The 18,201-nt window shown below is 41.8% G+C and overlaps 1 protein-coding gene across 2 annotated transcripts in view; it reads right to left on the bottom strand.

Annotated features, from left to right (window-relative positions):
- The window catches only part of CERT1 (ceramide transporter 1), an 88,851-nt gene that overhangs the window by 63,742 nt on the left and 6,908 nt on the right, over nt 1–18,201 (bottom strand). For both annotated transcript variants that reach the window (XM_066615905.1, XM_066615906.1), the window contains exon 2: nt 15,085–15,219. In XM_066615905.1, coding sequence (XP_066472002.1) covers nt 15,085–15,219 — 135 coding nt within the window. The remainder of the gene's footprint in view (nt 1–15,084; nt 15,220–18,201) is intronic.

Below are 18,201 nucleotides of genomic sequence, written 5' to 3'. Positions count from 1 at the left end.
CTGGGGCCTTCAGCTTGATTCAACATTAATTCTTCACCATTACTGCCAAGACAGTGGAATCTCCTGGGAAAGCTCAGAACACTATAGAACACTATATCTTAACCATGATTATAGAACACTAATCTTAACCATGATAGGGAATACATAAAAATGTAATGCTGAAAGAGTGGACAAACTTAATACTTCTGTAGCATTCTGATGCTTTGTATTCTTGTTGTGAGACTTAAGGAAACCCAGTCAGTTAAAAAAATTATAAATGTAATTATAAATTAACCCTAATACCTAAAGTTGCAAAACTGAGGTTTTTTTCCTCCTCCCAAAAATAACCTGGCAAGAAGGTACTGTACCAAGACCAAGAGGTATGGCAACTTCCAACCTCATATAGCAAACATAGTATTCCAATATGAAAACAATACACCCGAGTAAATTTAGAAACCCACTGCAATTCTTGGCTTGAAATATGTCAACATTGCTCCTTAAGTTTCCACAACTAGGACTTCTTAGCTGGTAACACAGATTAGGCAGGGGTGTAAAATGCATTTCATATTGTGGGCCAGAAGTGCCATCATTAAGCAGGAAGTGAAGTCATTAAGCAGCTGATGCTCAGAAATAAGCACTTCGTTCTCACATAGAAACTTGTTAGCTGCAAATGAAAGAGAAAATGTGTGAATCTTGATCATATTTTCAAGATATGGGAGAGCCCGATAATCACACAGGTCACCCTTTCAGTAGTGCCACTTCTATGGCAGCCATCACTTCACAGCCCAGCAACTGAGAGGTGGTCTGCAAAGTGATGCCTCAACAGAAGCATCACTGCTGAAAGAGCAGCCTGTATGATAATTGGCTTCTCCCAATGCCTTGGCAATGTCTCCCACTCTCACCCCTCTTGATCTGCCCCTTACCGCCCCTTACCTCTTAAGTGCCCCTTGCCTTCTGAGGTCTCCTTCCATTTCTCCCTCCCACAGCCTGGGCCAAAGCAGCATTGCTGAAAGGGCAGCTCTGGGACAGCACAGTTATCATGGGGGCTGGATAAAAAGCTTTGAGGGACTGCATCCAGTCCGCAGGCCTTATGTTTGACACCCCTTGACTAGGCTATATATAGTGTCAGACAGAAAGGTGATTAAATGTACTTCACACACACAATTTTTCCTGATTTTATCAACAGCATTCAGTTTTTTTTTTCATCCCTTCTTTGAAATTTAAAGGTTTTATTTTAAAAAATAGGAACATCTTTATACACAAGAACACAGGTTATAAAAGCTTCATTTCCTTTATATTGGAGCTCCACAAATCAGGTATACACATAGGAATAAGAAATTCAAGGATAACAAGTAATTATCTGAGAATCTTATTACATGAAGTTCACAAGCATGGCTTTCATAGGGTACATTCAGCTCTCTGGGAAACAGGAGAGTAAGATTTCACTGCAGCTCATTCCAGCTTATTACAATGGTTGCCATGGACCAATGCAACTACTATAACCATCTTGTTGATCCTTGGGTTACTGCCAACTAACAAACAGTTGCAGCTGTAATTACATTTTATTTCTATAGAATAGGTAGTTAGTCCTTATTGTTCTACTTTATTATCTGCACAGAAGTTCAATAAAAAGTGTGATGACTGATAGGAGGAAGCCCTACTCCAGGCATCCTCTATTGTCCCCTCAGGATACATTCTGATACAAAGCAGTAGTAAGTGCTGTCACCACTAAGGTTAAAACCATACAGAATTGCCTTGGAGACCTTTCCTCCTAGCTGCATGGAGAGAGTCCCAGATTCCCTTGGGGTTTCCAAAAATGAACACAGTAGTATAGGGATGAGTCAAGCAGGCAAGGTGGGTTAAAAATCAACACCGGGAAAACAGTCAGGGATAAAATGTATCTATAAACATGCATATACAAAGACTCGCACATGAAAGACTAGTGTTCTTATAGCACAAGGGTAAGTAAGTAAGTAAAAGGCAAACACTGAAAACAAATGGAGACCCAACAACTCACTAAACTTAATCCCTGATCTTTCTGACTCCAAATGATGGTTTGTCATACATGGCATCTCACTCCCTGAAAGATGGGCTGGATCATCATGGGCTGGAGTTGCAATGGCAACTTGGTCAGGTCAAGAGATTATTTTAGCTTGACCTCATGTGCTCTCTGTAGAGCCTTGAGGGGTGCAATGGTAGGTTGTGGTACTCCATCTGAGAACTCTCCCCATGACCCGAGTTCAATCCCAGCGGAAACTGGGATCTCAGGTAGCCGGCTTAAGGTTGACTCAGCCTTCCATCCTTCTGAGGTTGGTAAAATGAGTACCCAAGTCATGACTGGGGAGGTCAATGGTAAACCACCCAGCTAATAGTCTGGCATGAAATCGCTGTGGAAGTGGGTCAGTGGGTCAGAACCAAGGGTCAGTAATGACTTGGTGCCTGCACAGGGGACCTTTCTTCTTTCTTTTTGATATGCTCTTTGGATGATGTCATTGTTCTACCTCATTATAGTCATCTGTCATCTTTATAGTCACCTGTTATAGTCATCTTTAAGTTATAGTCATCTGTCATCTTTATTTGTAGTTGGACTCAAGTCAGGTGGGCAATGATGCTTGCTCTGGATGCATACCAACTCCAGTAGGAGGGGCATGCTATACAGATGCCTTCTGGAAAGAAGCAGCAGCATCCCTCAATAAAACATATGCTGGCTCCTGTGGTGACCCCAAAGTATTCACTAGAATAACTGGGGAGGAGGGAAATCTGGGAATTCCATCAAAGAGCTACCATTTTATGAGTGTTTCATTATATAGTCATAGTTTTCAGTTGTTTTATTGGCCCCCCCAAATTTTGTACAGTGTACTTCCATGCACGCACCAAGATGGATAATGGTGGTTTCCCCTTGCATCTAAAGGAATGCCACTGAAGAGGATCTCACGCATTTCCAGAGCAGAGTGAAAAGCTCCTGTGTACCCACGATACAGTATATGTCCCACTGGGTCACAACCAATCACTTCCATAAACTGAAAGTGTTTCTCTAAATTATCTCCTACTTCATTAGTCTGAAAACGCCATTTTCACCTCTTCTTTCTCAGTTTATATATCTTCCAATGTACCATCACTCTGAAAAGAATGTCAGCAATGCTATGATGTTTACATATTGGGAAAACTGATGGTACAGATGTCTCTTTAAATTCAAATAGCACCAAATTACTTTGCAAAAAAACTGCTCCTATTTTACCATAAAAGAACTCGATATGGCCATTTATAGCAGTCATGGATTTGGGTTTTAATGTTTCTTTCAATCATATGCTCCACCTCAGGTCTGACGACCAATCTGTAGCTCACATCTCCCCATCCATCTTAGTTACGCTTATCATATTTCCCAAATCAGTGGGTTTTTAACAAGTATTTTAATGGAATTTTATGTCTCCCACCCAGCAGCTATTTTGCTCATTAGCTGGCTTGAATAGCCAGCACTCCCTTTCACATTTAAACAAAATTCTAGCTGCTCTGGAAGCAGAGACACAAGTTAAGCCATGCAGGCAGTATTCTGTGCCATCATTCAGTGAGAAGCACCTGCTCCTGCTTTTTCATTCTTCAAATCTAACCAATGATGAAAGACAGAGCTGAGATTGACCAATAAGGAACGGTCAAAATGCATTTTATTTCCTTTCACAAATATGACCTATAGAGGTAAGGAAAAGGTTACAATGACCATTCAGTTGTTTGAGGATGGGACTTTCTCAAGGATGGGAGGATGGGACCTTTATGAGCTATCGGAATTCTTTTCCTCCACTGGGAAAAAGAGAGAGTTGCCAATAGGGCTACAATGGAGAAATGTTTGCGTTTTAGTTTACCAGTGGCCCCTTTCTTAGAAGTTTTCATTTGGGGCCTAAAATGTTTGTTAGATTAACCTTCTAATTTTATTATGGTCATTTTAGAAATGGATGTTCTGTGAGTTTTATGGGTATGCTTTATTGCCATTTTGTATTTTTCATGCTTTCCTCTTTCCTCTTATTATACAGTGATTGTTGCTGGTTGTTTTTAGTTATGTTTTATTTATGAATTGTGTTTATTATATTTTTATATGCTGCTTTGGATATCCATCTAGGAGAAAAGTGGAGTAAAAACTGAATGAATAAATAAACCCAGGATTTCAGCACAAGTGTGATTTGGCTGCAGTGCCTATAGGGGGAGGGCTCAAAAAAACAACAGTAGCAAATTGTTCCAATTCAGGTCCTGTTTCACATTTCTAAAGTATGATTTTATTATTAACATCTAAAAGAGTGGTATGTTTGCACCCAAGTCAGTGAGGTACTCATGCAACTGAGTGCTGGATTTGCACCAGAGCTCCGCTGCTCGCATGGACCACAGGGTAGCAGAGGTAGGTGGGGGCATGGAGGGAGGTAGGGAGGAGGCATTCTGGGGCAGGGGAGGGCATGGCGGAGGCGTGCTGGGAGAGGGAGTGGGGCAGTAGGGAGGCAGGACCAGTGGAACAAAGCCCAACACAGAGGCTCTAAATGCTATACTGACCCTTGGGTCACTGTAGAATCAAGTAGCCCCATTGCGGGGCTACTCGCCTTACCCAGGGGAAGAGGATGAAAGTCCCCTTTTCTGGAGCAGGCAGCAGCCTAGGGCACGCTGGATGCAGCAGCAGCAGCCATTTTCTGCACCCCTGCAGCTCCACATGCTGGGCAGCTCAGGGTTTGCATAATTACAAAATTTGTTGATACAGTATTTTATTATAACAAATATTTGCAATAATTTGGTGACCTGGAATAAGGCAACCCTAATTTTTTGCTGTTTTACATGCCTCACCTCAGCCTCTAAAATTCTCATGCCAAAGTAGTTCCCATCATGCCACCAGACTAAACAATCTTGTAATCCAAATCTCCTTTTCCAGTAATCCCAGGTCACCAACATGCATTCTACACCCTTCCCTTGTTAGCATCTGCAGCAAAATGCAAATGCCACACTTCTTGATACCTGTGTTCTAATTTAAACAGAATGGTGGAGAAATACTCAGTAGTACTGATTTGTAAGTCAACCCCTTTCTTGTACTAAGGGTACAGCTTTTAAGTCTTAAGATGGTTCAGTAAATTGCACAAAAGGCCACATCTGGGCTCCAAAAGTACCTGCTCAGGCTTCTGGGTCTCATGTTCACAGTCCTGGTTTAACATCTGAAAGTAATAAGGTTTAGGAAGTACAGACTACAAGAGAATCTTAACAGATTAACAGAATTTTAATCGACATTGCAAAATTGAAGAATGCTACCCAGTTCAGCAATAGTCATATGCAATACCCAATTTGTGGGAGACAGGAAGTACAGTTCATAGCGCAGTGACAATTAGACCATGTTTCACTGTACAACAGATAGCAGTTTAAGCAACTCCCTTTAAGTTTCCAACCTGTCCATACACAAAAACTTGAAGGACTCATCGGGTTTTTTTAAAAGGAGGATAATCAGCCTATTTTCTTTATGAAGATATTATGATTAGAAACAAAGCCAGAATCACATGATAATAATCAGATGACTGATTCAAAGAAATCTGCTGAGCATTTAAGGCAGACACTTGAGTAACCTATAGCAAAACAAGGGAATGCTACAGGGCACACAAACTATCATGGCCTCTCATTCAGCAGGTGCTGATGAGTATGAATCTCATGTTCAAATTCTTTGCTAAGTCAGGATAATTTTCTGCTTTCAATTCTGAAGGGATGCATTTGAACATAAAAGATTTATTGTTTGAATTCAAAGAGCTTGTTGTTCTGGCCACCCCACAGCTCCTGCCACTATCAGCAGTTTAGACCTAAGATAAAGGCAGACAAAATTAATACCACTAAGATGTCAATTCTATGCGTGTCTACTCAGAACCAAGTCCCATTATGGTCAATGGGGCTTACTCCCAAGTAAGTGTGGATTGGCTTGCAGCCTAAATGGGACCTTTGCACGTTGAATAACCATCCTTGAAGCCTGTTTCAGCAGTTTCATGCTTCTAATTTCAACATGCCAGGGACATCACAGGAGAGGGGCAGGATACAGATGATCTCATAGTTTGCTTCCACCCTAAAACACTAGTTATTTTATGTATCTGAAGTAGATAACAGAAAGCATGCTTCACTTGTAAATACAGCTTTTCTGAAGCAACACAATTTATTTCAACAGTGAACCTCACAAAAATGTGCCAGAGATTAAATTTGCTTTGAAGTCACAGCTGGCAACAAGAGACCCTGCCTACTAATACTAGATATGCAAAAACAAGCAGTGAAGACTGAGGTACTTTCTACACATGCTCAAATGCAACTATTTCGTATCACAGTCCTGTCCCAGGCATGCAGACACTAACTCAAATTAAGTCTTGCATGGCAAACTGACATTCAAAACATTTTGTTAATCCATCTTGTGGTCTGATCTTGTCCTTGTAAAAACAGCTGAACTATAAAAATAAGGAGTATTCATGACAGCAATTCTCATTTTTACAAGATGTGATAAACTGCTACATATGTTACAGGTTAAGTTTTTCCACTTGCAACACACAGCATTGGTTTAAAATGAAAAAGGCAGGTTTAACCATTTATTTGGCAATGCTCTGCAAAAACAAATTAGGTTGACAGCACAAAAAGGAACCACAGCCAACTAAAAATCCATCAATGACTCAAAATTACACTTAAAATTACAATTCTAAAAGATATTTCAATTACTGATTTGTTTATAACAAGAAGTGCAAATCAGCTTCTGTTAATTCTGTATAAGACTAAAAGCAATGCATATTTGAAAAATGTTATGGAATTTAGAAATGGATTCATAGTTTTGATTTATCTGCTCTTACATATTAGAATGCCAGCTGGCCAGATCACTTGAATTCTTAGCTTTGACACACACAGAGCTGCAAGATGTCAGTTGATGGTTCTTAGCTATCTTCATACCAGGGACCCAAACTTTTGTTAAACAGGTCACAAGCTGACCATCCAGCAAGCACAAGGATGCCTCTCTGAATAAGAGGTCCCAACAGTGTTGGTATGACCTCAGGCTACCTCTACCTGAAAGAAAGGACAGAGGTGCAACATGATTCCATCTCCTCCCACTCTCAGGTGGTTTGCATAGGCAAAGAAATGGCAATAGGCTGGCGGTTGTCAGAGGAAGTAGGATTTGATCTTTAAGAGATAAGGGCTGTAATGGAATCTAAGAGAGAGTGCCAGATTAAGGTCAAGACACTTTTTGGAAGTCAGAGTTGCCAATTGGGAAAGTAACTTGTATTGCTGGAGCATGCTGCTAATCTACGCCATCCAATGACCAACCTGTATACAGTATTTGTAAGTGAAGCAATTACAAAAGAGAGCATAGTAGTGATCTCTGCTCCCAAGAAAGTCATTAACGCTTCTAGTGCTACATTCTTAAAACTTCTCACTGCTCCAGAAAGTCAGAGCATGAACACTTTTCATAGCACTATATGAACACTATTTGATTTCTCTGTAAACCACTTTGTGAACTTTTTATTTAAAAGCGGTATATAAATACTGTTAATACAGATCTCAACCTCCACAAATACCACCATTAAATTTTGCTTTGATCTGAAACCAAACAGTACAGACAGATTCAACTTAAAATATTATGTATTATGCAGAACAAAGCTGATACATCAGTTTTTTTAGTCTTTAATATCAAAGAATTTTCTTAAGAAGCCATTTTTAAAATTATTTGAATGTCCTAGATTGTGCATTGCTAACTTTGCAGCCAAACTCCCTTTACATTTATAAGTCCTGTTACTCTGTATTACTACTTTTATTAATTTTCCAGAGACTCCAAAACAGGTCCTTAAAAGTTTTAATCAGCAGGTTTTCAAACAAGGATAATATTTTGTTGAATTAGAGCAGAATCATTCCCTTCACTTTACTCTGCAATAAACCAATACAAATGAATGTCATGCTGTGGCATGGCACTAGAATCCCAGCAAGAGACTCCCTAATTCCCTTAGCTGTGATGCCAAGACTGTTCTCAGGGAGCAGTTGGAGAGAAGCTGTCAATTGGCATTGAGGAACTGGTGTTCAAGAAATGCAGAGGGGTAGAAAGGGCCTGAAAAGAAACAACCTAAGGATTGCTCTTATCATCCTAGGTTTAAAGTTCATTATGGTGATCAGACTACCATACAGGCACGCACTCAGAGAGAATTCCACACAGGTATTGCTGCACAACCCCTACTGCACTTGTCCTCAAACTGGCTTCAACTGATCCAGGAGAAACAAAAGCCTTCTTCATGAATGTATTTTCTGTGGAGAGCAAATACATGGTAAAACCCTATGGTGCATCTGTTCCCAACTGATGATGCTTAGAAACTAGCCTCCACCTCCAAGTGCCAGGTCCTGGCCTCACCCTCTCCATCTGCCCAATCAATCTCCATCTGCCCACAGGCCTGCCTGCTGCCTGCCCTCCCCTGCCCCAGAAGCCCTCCTCCCTACACTCCCCCAACCCCTATGCTACTGAGTTTAGCCAGGGTGTACTCAACTCTGTCCATTGAAGCAGAGGCTGGATGCAGCCTCCGTGGGCCACCACATGTCCCTGCGCCAGCCCAGCTGACACTTGTGGGGACGCAAATGTGCTTTACAGCATGTTTGGAACCCTCCTGGACCAGCGCAAGGGACATAAGAACATAAGAACAGCCCCACTGGATCAGGCCATAGGCCCATCTAGTCCAGCTTCCTGTATCTCACAGCGGCCCACCAAATGCCCCAGGGAGCACACCAGATAACAAGAGACCTCATCCTGGTGCCCTCCCCTGCATCTGGCCTTCTGACATAACCCATTTCTAAAATCAGGAGGTTGCGCATACACATCATGGCTTGTACCCCGTAATGGATTTTTCCTCCAGAAACTTGTCCAATCCCCTTTTAAAGGCGTCTAGGCTAGACGCCAGCACCACATCCTGTGGCAAGGAGTTCCACAGACCGACCACACGCTGAGTAAAGAAATATTTTCTTTTGTCTGTCCTAACCCGCCCAACACTCAATTTTAGTGGATGTCCCCTGGTTCTGGTATTATGTGAGAGTGTAAAGAGCATCTCCCTATCCACTCTGTCCATTCCCTGCATAATTTTGTATGTCTCAATCATGTCCCCCCTCAAGCGTCTCTTTTCTAGGCTGAAGAGGCCCAAACGCCATAGCCTCGATGGTAAGGCCACACCTGGAGTATTGTGTCCAGTTCTGGTCACCGCATCTCAAAAAAGACATAGTGGAAATGGAAAAGGTGCAAAAGAGAGCGACTAAGATGATTACGGGGCTGGGGCACCTTCCTTATGAGGAAAGGCTACGGCGTTTGGGCCTCTTCAGCCTAGAAAAGAGGCGCCTGAGGGGGGACATGATTGAGACATAAAAAATTATGTAGGGGATGGACAGAGTGGATAGGGAGATGCTCTTTACACTCTCACATAATACCAGAACCAGGGGACATCCACTAAAATTGAGTGTTGGGCGGGTTAGGACAGACAAAAGAAAATATTTCTTTACTCAGCGCGTGGTCGGTCTGTGGAACTCCTTGCCACAGGATGTGGTGCTGGCGTCTAGCCTAGACGCCTTTAAAAGGGGATTGGACGAGTTTCTGGAGGAAAAATCCATTATGGGGTACAAGCCATGATGTGTATGCGCAACCTCCTGATTTTAGGAATGGGTTAAGTCAGAATGCCAGATGTAGGGGAGAGCACCAGGATGAGGTCTCTTGTTATCTGGTGTGCTCCCTGGGGCATTTGGTGGGCCGCTGTGAGATACAGGAAGCTGGACTAGATGGGCCTATGGCCTGATCCAGTGGGGCTGTTCTTATGTTCTTATGTTCTTTCCTCATAAGGAAGGTGCCCCAGCCCAGTAATCATCCTAGTCGCTCTCTATTGCACCTTTTCCATTTCCACTATGTCTTTTTTGAGATGCGGCGACCAGAACTGGACACAATACTCCAGGTGTGGCCTTCCCATAGATTTGTACAATGGCATTATAATACTAGCCGTTTTGTTCTCAATACCCTTCCTAATGATCCCAAGCATAGAATTGGCCTTCTTCACTGCCGCCGCACATTGGGTCGACACTTTCATCGACCTGTCAACCACCACTCCAAGATCTCTCTCCTGATCTGTCACAGACAGCTCAGAACCCATCAGCCTATATCTAAAGTTTTGATTTTTTGCCCCAATGTGCATGACTTTACACTTACTGACATTGAAGCGCATCTGCCATTTTGCTGCCCATTCTGCCAGTCTGGAGAGATCCTTCTGGAGCTCCTCACAATCACTTCTGGTCTTTACCACTCGGAAAAGTTTGGTGTCGTCTGCAAACTTAGCCACTTCACTGCTCAACCCTGTCTCCAGGTAATTTATGAAGAGGTTGAAAAGCACCGGTCCCAGGACAGATCCTTGGGGCACACCACTTTTCACCTCTCTCCATTGTGAAAATTGCCCATTGACACCCACTCTCTGCTTCCTGGCCTCCAACCAGTTCTCAATCCATGAGAGGACCTGTCCTCTAATTCCCTGACTGTGGAGTTTTTTCAGTAGCCTTTGGTGAGGGAAAGTGTCAAACGCCTTCTGAAAGTCCAGATATATAATGTCCACGGGTTCTCCCGCATCCACATGCCTGTTGACCTTTTCAAAGAATTCTATAAGGTTTGTGAGGCAAGACTTGCACCAGCCCAGCGCAATGTTAGGATAGCACTCTAACATTGTTACCAGAGGGGTTTAAGAAAATTGGAGAAAAGCCAGCTACAGTGTCAACTGAAGTTTACAGTGCTAGGAAGCAAATTGATCGGTTTAGTCCTTAACTTACTAAAAAGCTACACTGGTCACAGATTAACATTAATATGAATGCCTTCCACTATGCTGTTGCCGCCTTTTTAAAAAAATAAGAGGTGCTTCTGGGAGGAGCAAGAGACTGCAGTTGTGCGGTGAGGCAAGACAGATGCTGTGTACATGCTCAAATGTACCCTTCTTCACGTATTCCAGCACTAACACTGAAACACTCTCCAAAATCCAGATATGTTTTTGTATAAATAAACCCAGGAGGAGGGTTTACTTTTGACAAGATAGTGGTGGGGGAAAAAAATCTGTTTTTATGAACAACTCCTTGATGGAAAGAGAAAGTTAGAAGCAGATTATTAAGTGTCGGAAAATGGAATGTGCGTTTTTCTGGTTACAGTTTGCTAGCAGAGATGGAGTCACTGCTTAATTTCTAGAAAGAAAATTGGGGCTTTAATCTGTGCGGAAAACACAGCACTACTCCATAGACATTGTTTTGCAACTTTAAGTGGTTGGGAAGGGGAAGAAGATACAATTGCTTAGTTGTGAAAGCTTTCCGTGTATCCTCAGAGGCACTCTATTAACGTATTTCTGATTAAGAATTGTCTACCATGTATTCAATGACTGATATTCAGCAATCACATTACCTATGCCTCTGAGTTCCTTATCCACAACATGAAACCAATGACTGGAGCAGCCCAATCCTAAGCTGCGTTGGTGCAGCCAGGCCACATGGCCTGCACAGCATCCAAGTCAGCTCAGGAGCCAACAGGAGGTTTCTCCCTACCCTGAGAAAAGCCCTAACCATAACCTATGGGGCGTCTCAGATTTGCACCAGCTATATGGCTGAAGTAAATCCAGGAAGCCCATGCAGGGTTGCCTAGAGCCTGGCAATGCAGATTAGGATACAGCGGAGGAAGCCTTTGCCAACCCTACTCCCTCCCAGGCATGATCCTCCCCCATTTCACCCTCCCCACCAATACACAGGAACATTCCTGTTTTTACTGTGAAATGTTGTAGATTACATAAATGCTAACATTATCAGAGACTTAGTTGGTATTTATCATACTGATGATTTTGGTAGAACTGCTAAAAGTTAGACGGTCGACTAATTGTAAGAATAAGGTGAGTTTAGAATTACCATTGTCAGGAAATATTTTTCCTTTAAATCCTTTCAGAACAATTCCTTCACAGCTAAAGTTTGTAGAATGGACAAATTCTACTAAGAAAGCAAACCTTAGTCTTTATTGTAAAGAGGAGCAACAGCCTCTGTAATACAATATCAAGAGTGTTTATATAGAGGTTTTACTGCTTCCCCCTACATTTCCTCTCAGGTTCCAAAATGATTCCCAAACAATGGTTGCCAAGACTTCTCGAAATAATCCAAAAATACCACAGGTCACAGAAAAGAGATCATAAATCCCACCTTTGTTCACAACTAAGTATTTATACATCTCTGAAGAGGTGATTTTAGCAAATTACCTGACACTGTCAAATACTCTTATCACCTTCTGCAAATGTCATTATTTAATGACAGATTTCTCTGCAAATATTTATAGTGGAACTATTATTAACTTATGCTTTTACATACTAGATTACAAAGCTCTATCAGTGAGATAGTTTCACAAGGGGTTTTAAACTGTCTCAAGCTCATTGGACTGAGCGTGTGCTAAAGCACTAGTCTAATAGTATGCAGTGCAGAGCTTGATTACGTGGTCTTGCCAAGGTATTAAATTCAGTAGTGTATACTGAACAAATCTAATTCAACAATAAGAAAAGCAGTAACTCCTATTTTATTATACCACTGTGCAATACTGTTAACCAATCTATAAAACAAAGACATTGTCCAGAGAAGTTGTAAAAAACAGATTAAACCAGTTGTTCCCAAACTGTGCACTGCGGCAAACTCATACAGGCGCCATGGGATGTCCCTGGCGGCCTCTTCTTTCTGACTCTCCAGGATACCGCCATCTTGGATCTTACAAGAATTGTGCAAAATCTTGGGCAGTCCAAGATGGTGGCACCAAGGAGAGGTGGAAAAAAGAGCACCATGATCATGGTAAGTTTGGGAACCACTGGATTAAGCTATGAGAAAAGTTACTATTAGAAATAAGGATAACCCAGCCTATCAATCTGAGTTCATTCGTTTTAAGTGAAAAGGTTGTTTTAAAAAAAACACTAAAAAAACACACATTTTATACACTAAGTCCCTATGTACAGTTCCAGAGGTCTGTACCTCTTGCCAGTCCAAACTATTGCACTAGCACAACAAAGTACATAACATGCTTGTTGAGTCCCTTTGGGGAGAGAGGCGGGGTAAAAATAAAGTTGTTGTTATTGTTATTATTATTATTAATTATTATTATTATTGTTATTATGTGTGAAACTGCCAGTACAGCTATCTATAACTTGGATGTCCATAACTCAAGGAATTATGGACAGCATGAACTGTGCTCCCTGGTAACATTCTGTTAGTCTCCCTCTAGCATGCAGGCTGATTGCCTACACTTCATAGAATCATAGACTTGGAAGGGGCATAATAGGTCATCTAGTCCAACCCTTTGCCTTAGGCAGGAAATCCTCTTAGAGCATCTCCAACAGCTGCTTGTCAAGCCTCTGCTTGAATATCTCCAGTGAGGGAGAGTCCACCACCTCTCTGGGCAATCTGTTCCACTGCTGAACCGCCCTTACTGTCAGGAATTTTTTCTTGATGATTAATCAAAATCTCCTCTCTTGCAGTTTGTACCCATTGGTTCTAGTTCTACTTTCAGAGATAGTGGAGAATAAATTATTCCCTTCTTCCATATGACAGCTCTTTAGGTATTGAAGAGAGCTATCATATCCCCTCTCAGCCTTCCCTTCTCCATGCTGAACACGCCAAGTTCCCTCAACCTTTCCTCGTAGGGCTTGTTGTCCAGCCCCCTGATCATCCTTGTCACTCTCCTCTGAACTTGCTCCAGTTTGGTTGCATCTTACTTAAAGTGGGGTACCCAGAATTGGACACAATACTCCAGTTGAGGTCTAACCAGTGCAGAGTAAAGCAGAACCACAATTTCTCATGACTTAGAAGCTATGGTTCTATTAATGCAAGCTAAAATTGCATTCGCCTTCTTTGCAGCTTCATCACACTGCCGACTCATGTTCATCCTGTGATCCATTGCAACTCCAAGATCCCACTCACGTGTAGTGCTGCCAAGCCTTCTATCTCCCATTTTATACCCATGTTCTTCAGTGAAGCAATATTCTTTTTTAACAACACACACCCCGCTCCAAGCACTTCTAAGGAAAAACAAAGGTACTGTAATGGGGGGCGCAGATGCATGGATAAGTGAATGGACACATGAGGACTGTGCTCTCTCCTCAGTGAATTAGGGATTTACCCCACAGGCTTCCAACTAATTTTGTAGACTTTCCTTTTCTCCAGGGAACCATAGTTATCTAAGGAAACTAAACCAAACTACAAACAATTTTCAGCATCTGCAGTAAACTACAATTCCCAGGGTACTGTGAGGAAAGCAATGACTGCTAAACTGATTTAACATAGGAGTATTGCATTTCATTGATACCTTTTCAACAAACTAAAAAAATGTGACGACCAATTGCATGGGCAGCACATTTAATTATTTTTAATGCAAGTACTTACAAATTCATGGAGGAAAAGTACCTTCTTAGAAGAGGTACTCCATTCCTAGTTCACAAAACTAGGAATAGTCTCTTCCAAGTTTGTGCCTGCTATGACATGTGTACTTCATCTAAAAGCAGCTGCAACCATGTCTTTGCCAATAGCCCCAGTAGGCTTATGTTGCCCAGAGCATCCTTGTGTTGAGATTGGGTGCCAGAAGCAGAACGGTGGAACTGTAAGCACTGCTCACAAGAGGGAGGCTGTCTCCAAAGGCTGGTTCCGACCTGCAGACCAGGGCTTGGAGAGCCCTGATCTAAAGCATTAGAACTCCTACAACTGAAACCCTTCAGAACTTCTTTATTTACAAATAAATGTACCTAGATTTAACAGTAACGAGCACTTGTATAATGCTCAGTTTGCAAAGCATTTCACATGCTTAATGACACCACCTCCTGCTTAAAGATGCCATTTCTCTCAACAGGTGCCATGAGTGCTATTCGGACCACTGTGTGAAATGTGTTTGACACCCTGGTCTAACCTTTCTGTGGCCAATTCTAAATGTTCACTCATTTTTAAACAAGATTTTTCTATCATAGCATAGAGACACAATCACATGAAATTATTCAGATTCTCTTCCATTTGCCACTGTCTGAAATATTTTGAGGGTAGTGATGTTACAGATAGGGAAAGCAACTTTAAAATAGCACTTACTGTAATGACAGCCTTACTCAGACAGATTGAACCCCTGCATCCATATTCTGTTTCATCTTCAGACTTGTAGTAACTTAGAGTGTTGTCTTTCAAGACCACCCAACGATCCTGCCAGCCATGGATATAGTTGGTCCACTGGAGAAAACAAATACATTTCAACAAAATGAAACAAGCTCTGAAATGAAAGTGCTCTTGTATGGCTGTAATCTTTACATAATAAAGTTTGTGAGCAACTTCTTGAGTTTGTTCAGTATCTAATATACCATTGAAAACCAAATCTGGACTCTAGTACCCAGTTTGTTTTCCTGTAAATTTCAGCTACTCTTTTTTAAATGAAGAGTCAGCTGTCATCATAGAAACAAAATTGATCTTTCACTGTGGCAGGTTCAGAAACAAAGACTTGTAGCAAAGTTTTTAATGGTTAGGATCAAGGGCCTCTGGTTTCTGGATAGTTAATTGTTTTCTCATTATCACTCCTCCAAAACAATCCTCCTTTCCCTTTTATCACAAACTATTGACAACTTACCACTGTGAAACTATTATCAGAATTGTAAAAACAGCTATGATGTGCACTAATGCACATTTTGTTAAGCCATTTGTGCCCAACGCTGCATATTCACAACAGGGATTCAATGTGTACACCTGTGGGCTGGGAGGAAATGGGTTAAGACTACACGTTTCAACTTGGCCCAGGGTACAATTAGAACAAGATATGCAATTTGCTTTTTATTCAGATAAGATACACAATTTTCTGTAAACTATAATAAATCGCTAGTGGATTAATGATATTTGACTACATTCATTTTAACGTTTGACAACAGCTGTCCTTCAGTTGTGCTATGAAATTTGCTTTAATCAGATTTTATCTTGGGTTTCTAAAATGGTAAACATTCTTTGAAAAGAGATCCATATAGTCATTTGTAAAGAGTTCACTAGGTTCATCGGATTCCATACCCCAGGGCTTTTCGAACTGGGGCGTCAAAACGCCCAGCCTGTGGGCCCTGGCCTCTGCCCCCATGAGGGGCAGGTGCAGCCTGGAGACAGGGAGGAGACAGCAGCGCAATCCTGGGGGCCTGAGTGCACTTACTCAAGCCTCCTGCAGCCTCCCGGGGGTGCGGGGAGCCTGGCGCAACCTTTAGCACGGCTCCCCGCAGCAGTAAAAGTAAAAGCGGAGCAATCGCGCCCTGCCTCCACTAAAGTGGAAGTGGAGCACAATTGCTCCACTTTCACTGCTGTGGGGAGCCCTGCTGAAGGTCGCACCAGGCTCTCTGCACCCCCAGGAGGCTGCAGGAGTCTTGGGTAAGTGTACCCAAGCCCCTGTAGCCCCCTGAGCTGCACAATCCTGAGGATCGCGCCACTGCCTTCCCCCCGCCCCTGCAAGCACTTACAGTGGCTCAAACTCTCCACAAGAGTTTGAAAACCACTGCCATTCCCTGAAAAGATGTTCTGAGCAGTGACATGTAGTCCATAAGAGTTCCAGTGGGTCCAAGTATACAGTTACACTGACCTCTGGAGTGACAGCTTAACCTCTTCTACCTCACACTGGTAGACAGAGGAGTGTTTCATTGGCTGGCCTCGACCACAAAGCAAATCGACAAGAGTCCATATGGAAGAGCTCTTGTGCAGCTCCTGAACAGAAGATATGCAGCTTCCTTGGACTGTAGCTTCCTATGAACCATTAATACCCAACTTGCACGCAACTAAATAATGAGTAAGAATTGGGAGTTCCCATGGTTGTTCATTAAAAAAAAAGTGAAAATGATGGCATCTTTGCAAAGTTAACCTTTAGTCAACTAAATTAATGAAAAACTATCACAGTTAATGAAATGATGAACAAAAATCAATGAAAGCAATCAATCTTTTAACTGCAGTAGATAACCAGGATTCCTACAGCAAAGGGTATGTGGCCTTCCTTTAACATTTTTTTATTCTGGCCCAGCTGAAACCAGACCAATGCCTGAACCAGCACCACATGTCCAACTCTTCCTTCTTTTTAACACATGGTATGAGAGGATGCTGGGAGTAACAGGTTCCTAGCATCCTCCTACTTGGCTTCATTTAAGAAATGATAAAGAAAGGAGGGGATAGGGTGTCTGATCCTGTTCCACAGCTATGGTAGATGGGAGTTGCTGTCAACCTGATGCACTGTGATATCAAAGTGCACAACCTTGATCATTCACCCCAATTTGCTATAACCAAGAGATGGTTCTGCTAATAACCAAGGTCATACACACAAATGTTAGAAGACCTAATCAGAAACCCAAGATGAAAGTTTGTGTATCAAAGACTTCTTTATGATATATAATCTGTTTCTAGACAAAGAACACAAGCATTGTTGTGATAACAAATGATTATATGACTGTACAGCAAGTTGGGAAAACAATAGACTGATTAGACTGATTAGTAAGTTTATGTATGGGATACATCACTGAGTAGTCCAGAGTGAAAGGCGCTGGCATGAATCCAGAAGTGCCTCTTCACAAGCAGAAGCCTCTTACACTGATGGAAGGGTTGTTTCTGACTAAGCGTAAGAATGTTCTGTGAGAAAAGTTATCCTAAAACTCCATTTGGGCATACTTTTGCACAAGACTGCACAAATTTCCTCGGCCCTCTTAGGTTTATATCTTCCTTATTCACAATGTTTCTCATACTGTAACACAATCCTTGACACGTTGTGGTCTGCACTGAAATAAAGATTTCCACTAGCATTATTGCAGGAGTTCACAGAACAGTATCTGCAGCCCTAACCTATGGATGACTATTCAGAAGCAAGTTCAACAAGAACTTCTGAGTTCAATAAGACCCACTCCAAGTAAGTGCATAAAAATGCAAGCTCAATAATTCTCTCCATTCACTAGGTTATATCTTAAGAATGTTAGTCATGACTAACTATAAACTGAAGGAGACTTAAGTTCCATTAGTTTTAGCGGGAAGTAAAGAGTTTCCTGACTTTTGTTTTATTGCAAGCTACAAATCAAGACTGATCAAATAAGAACTGCATTTCTAGGAGTTCTTTCAGTCTTTCCCAAGCACCAAGCAATCAATTCCAGAATATATTTAAATTTAAATTTCAGGGGGGAAAACAGGTCTAAATAATTCATATTTACACACATCACT

This window comes from Tiliqua scincoides, chromosome 2, assembly GCF_035046505.1.
Source record: "Tiliqua scincoides isolate rTilSci1 chromosome 2, rTilSci1.hap2, whole genome shotgun sequence".
NCBI lineage: Eukaryota > Metazoa > Chordata > Lepidosauria > Squamata > Scincidae > Tiliqua > Tiliqua scincoides.
The sequence above is the reverse complement of the archived record's forward strand: the minus strand, read 5'-3'. Positions and strand labels throughout refer to the sequence as shown.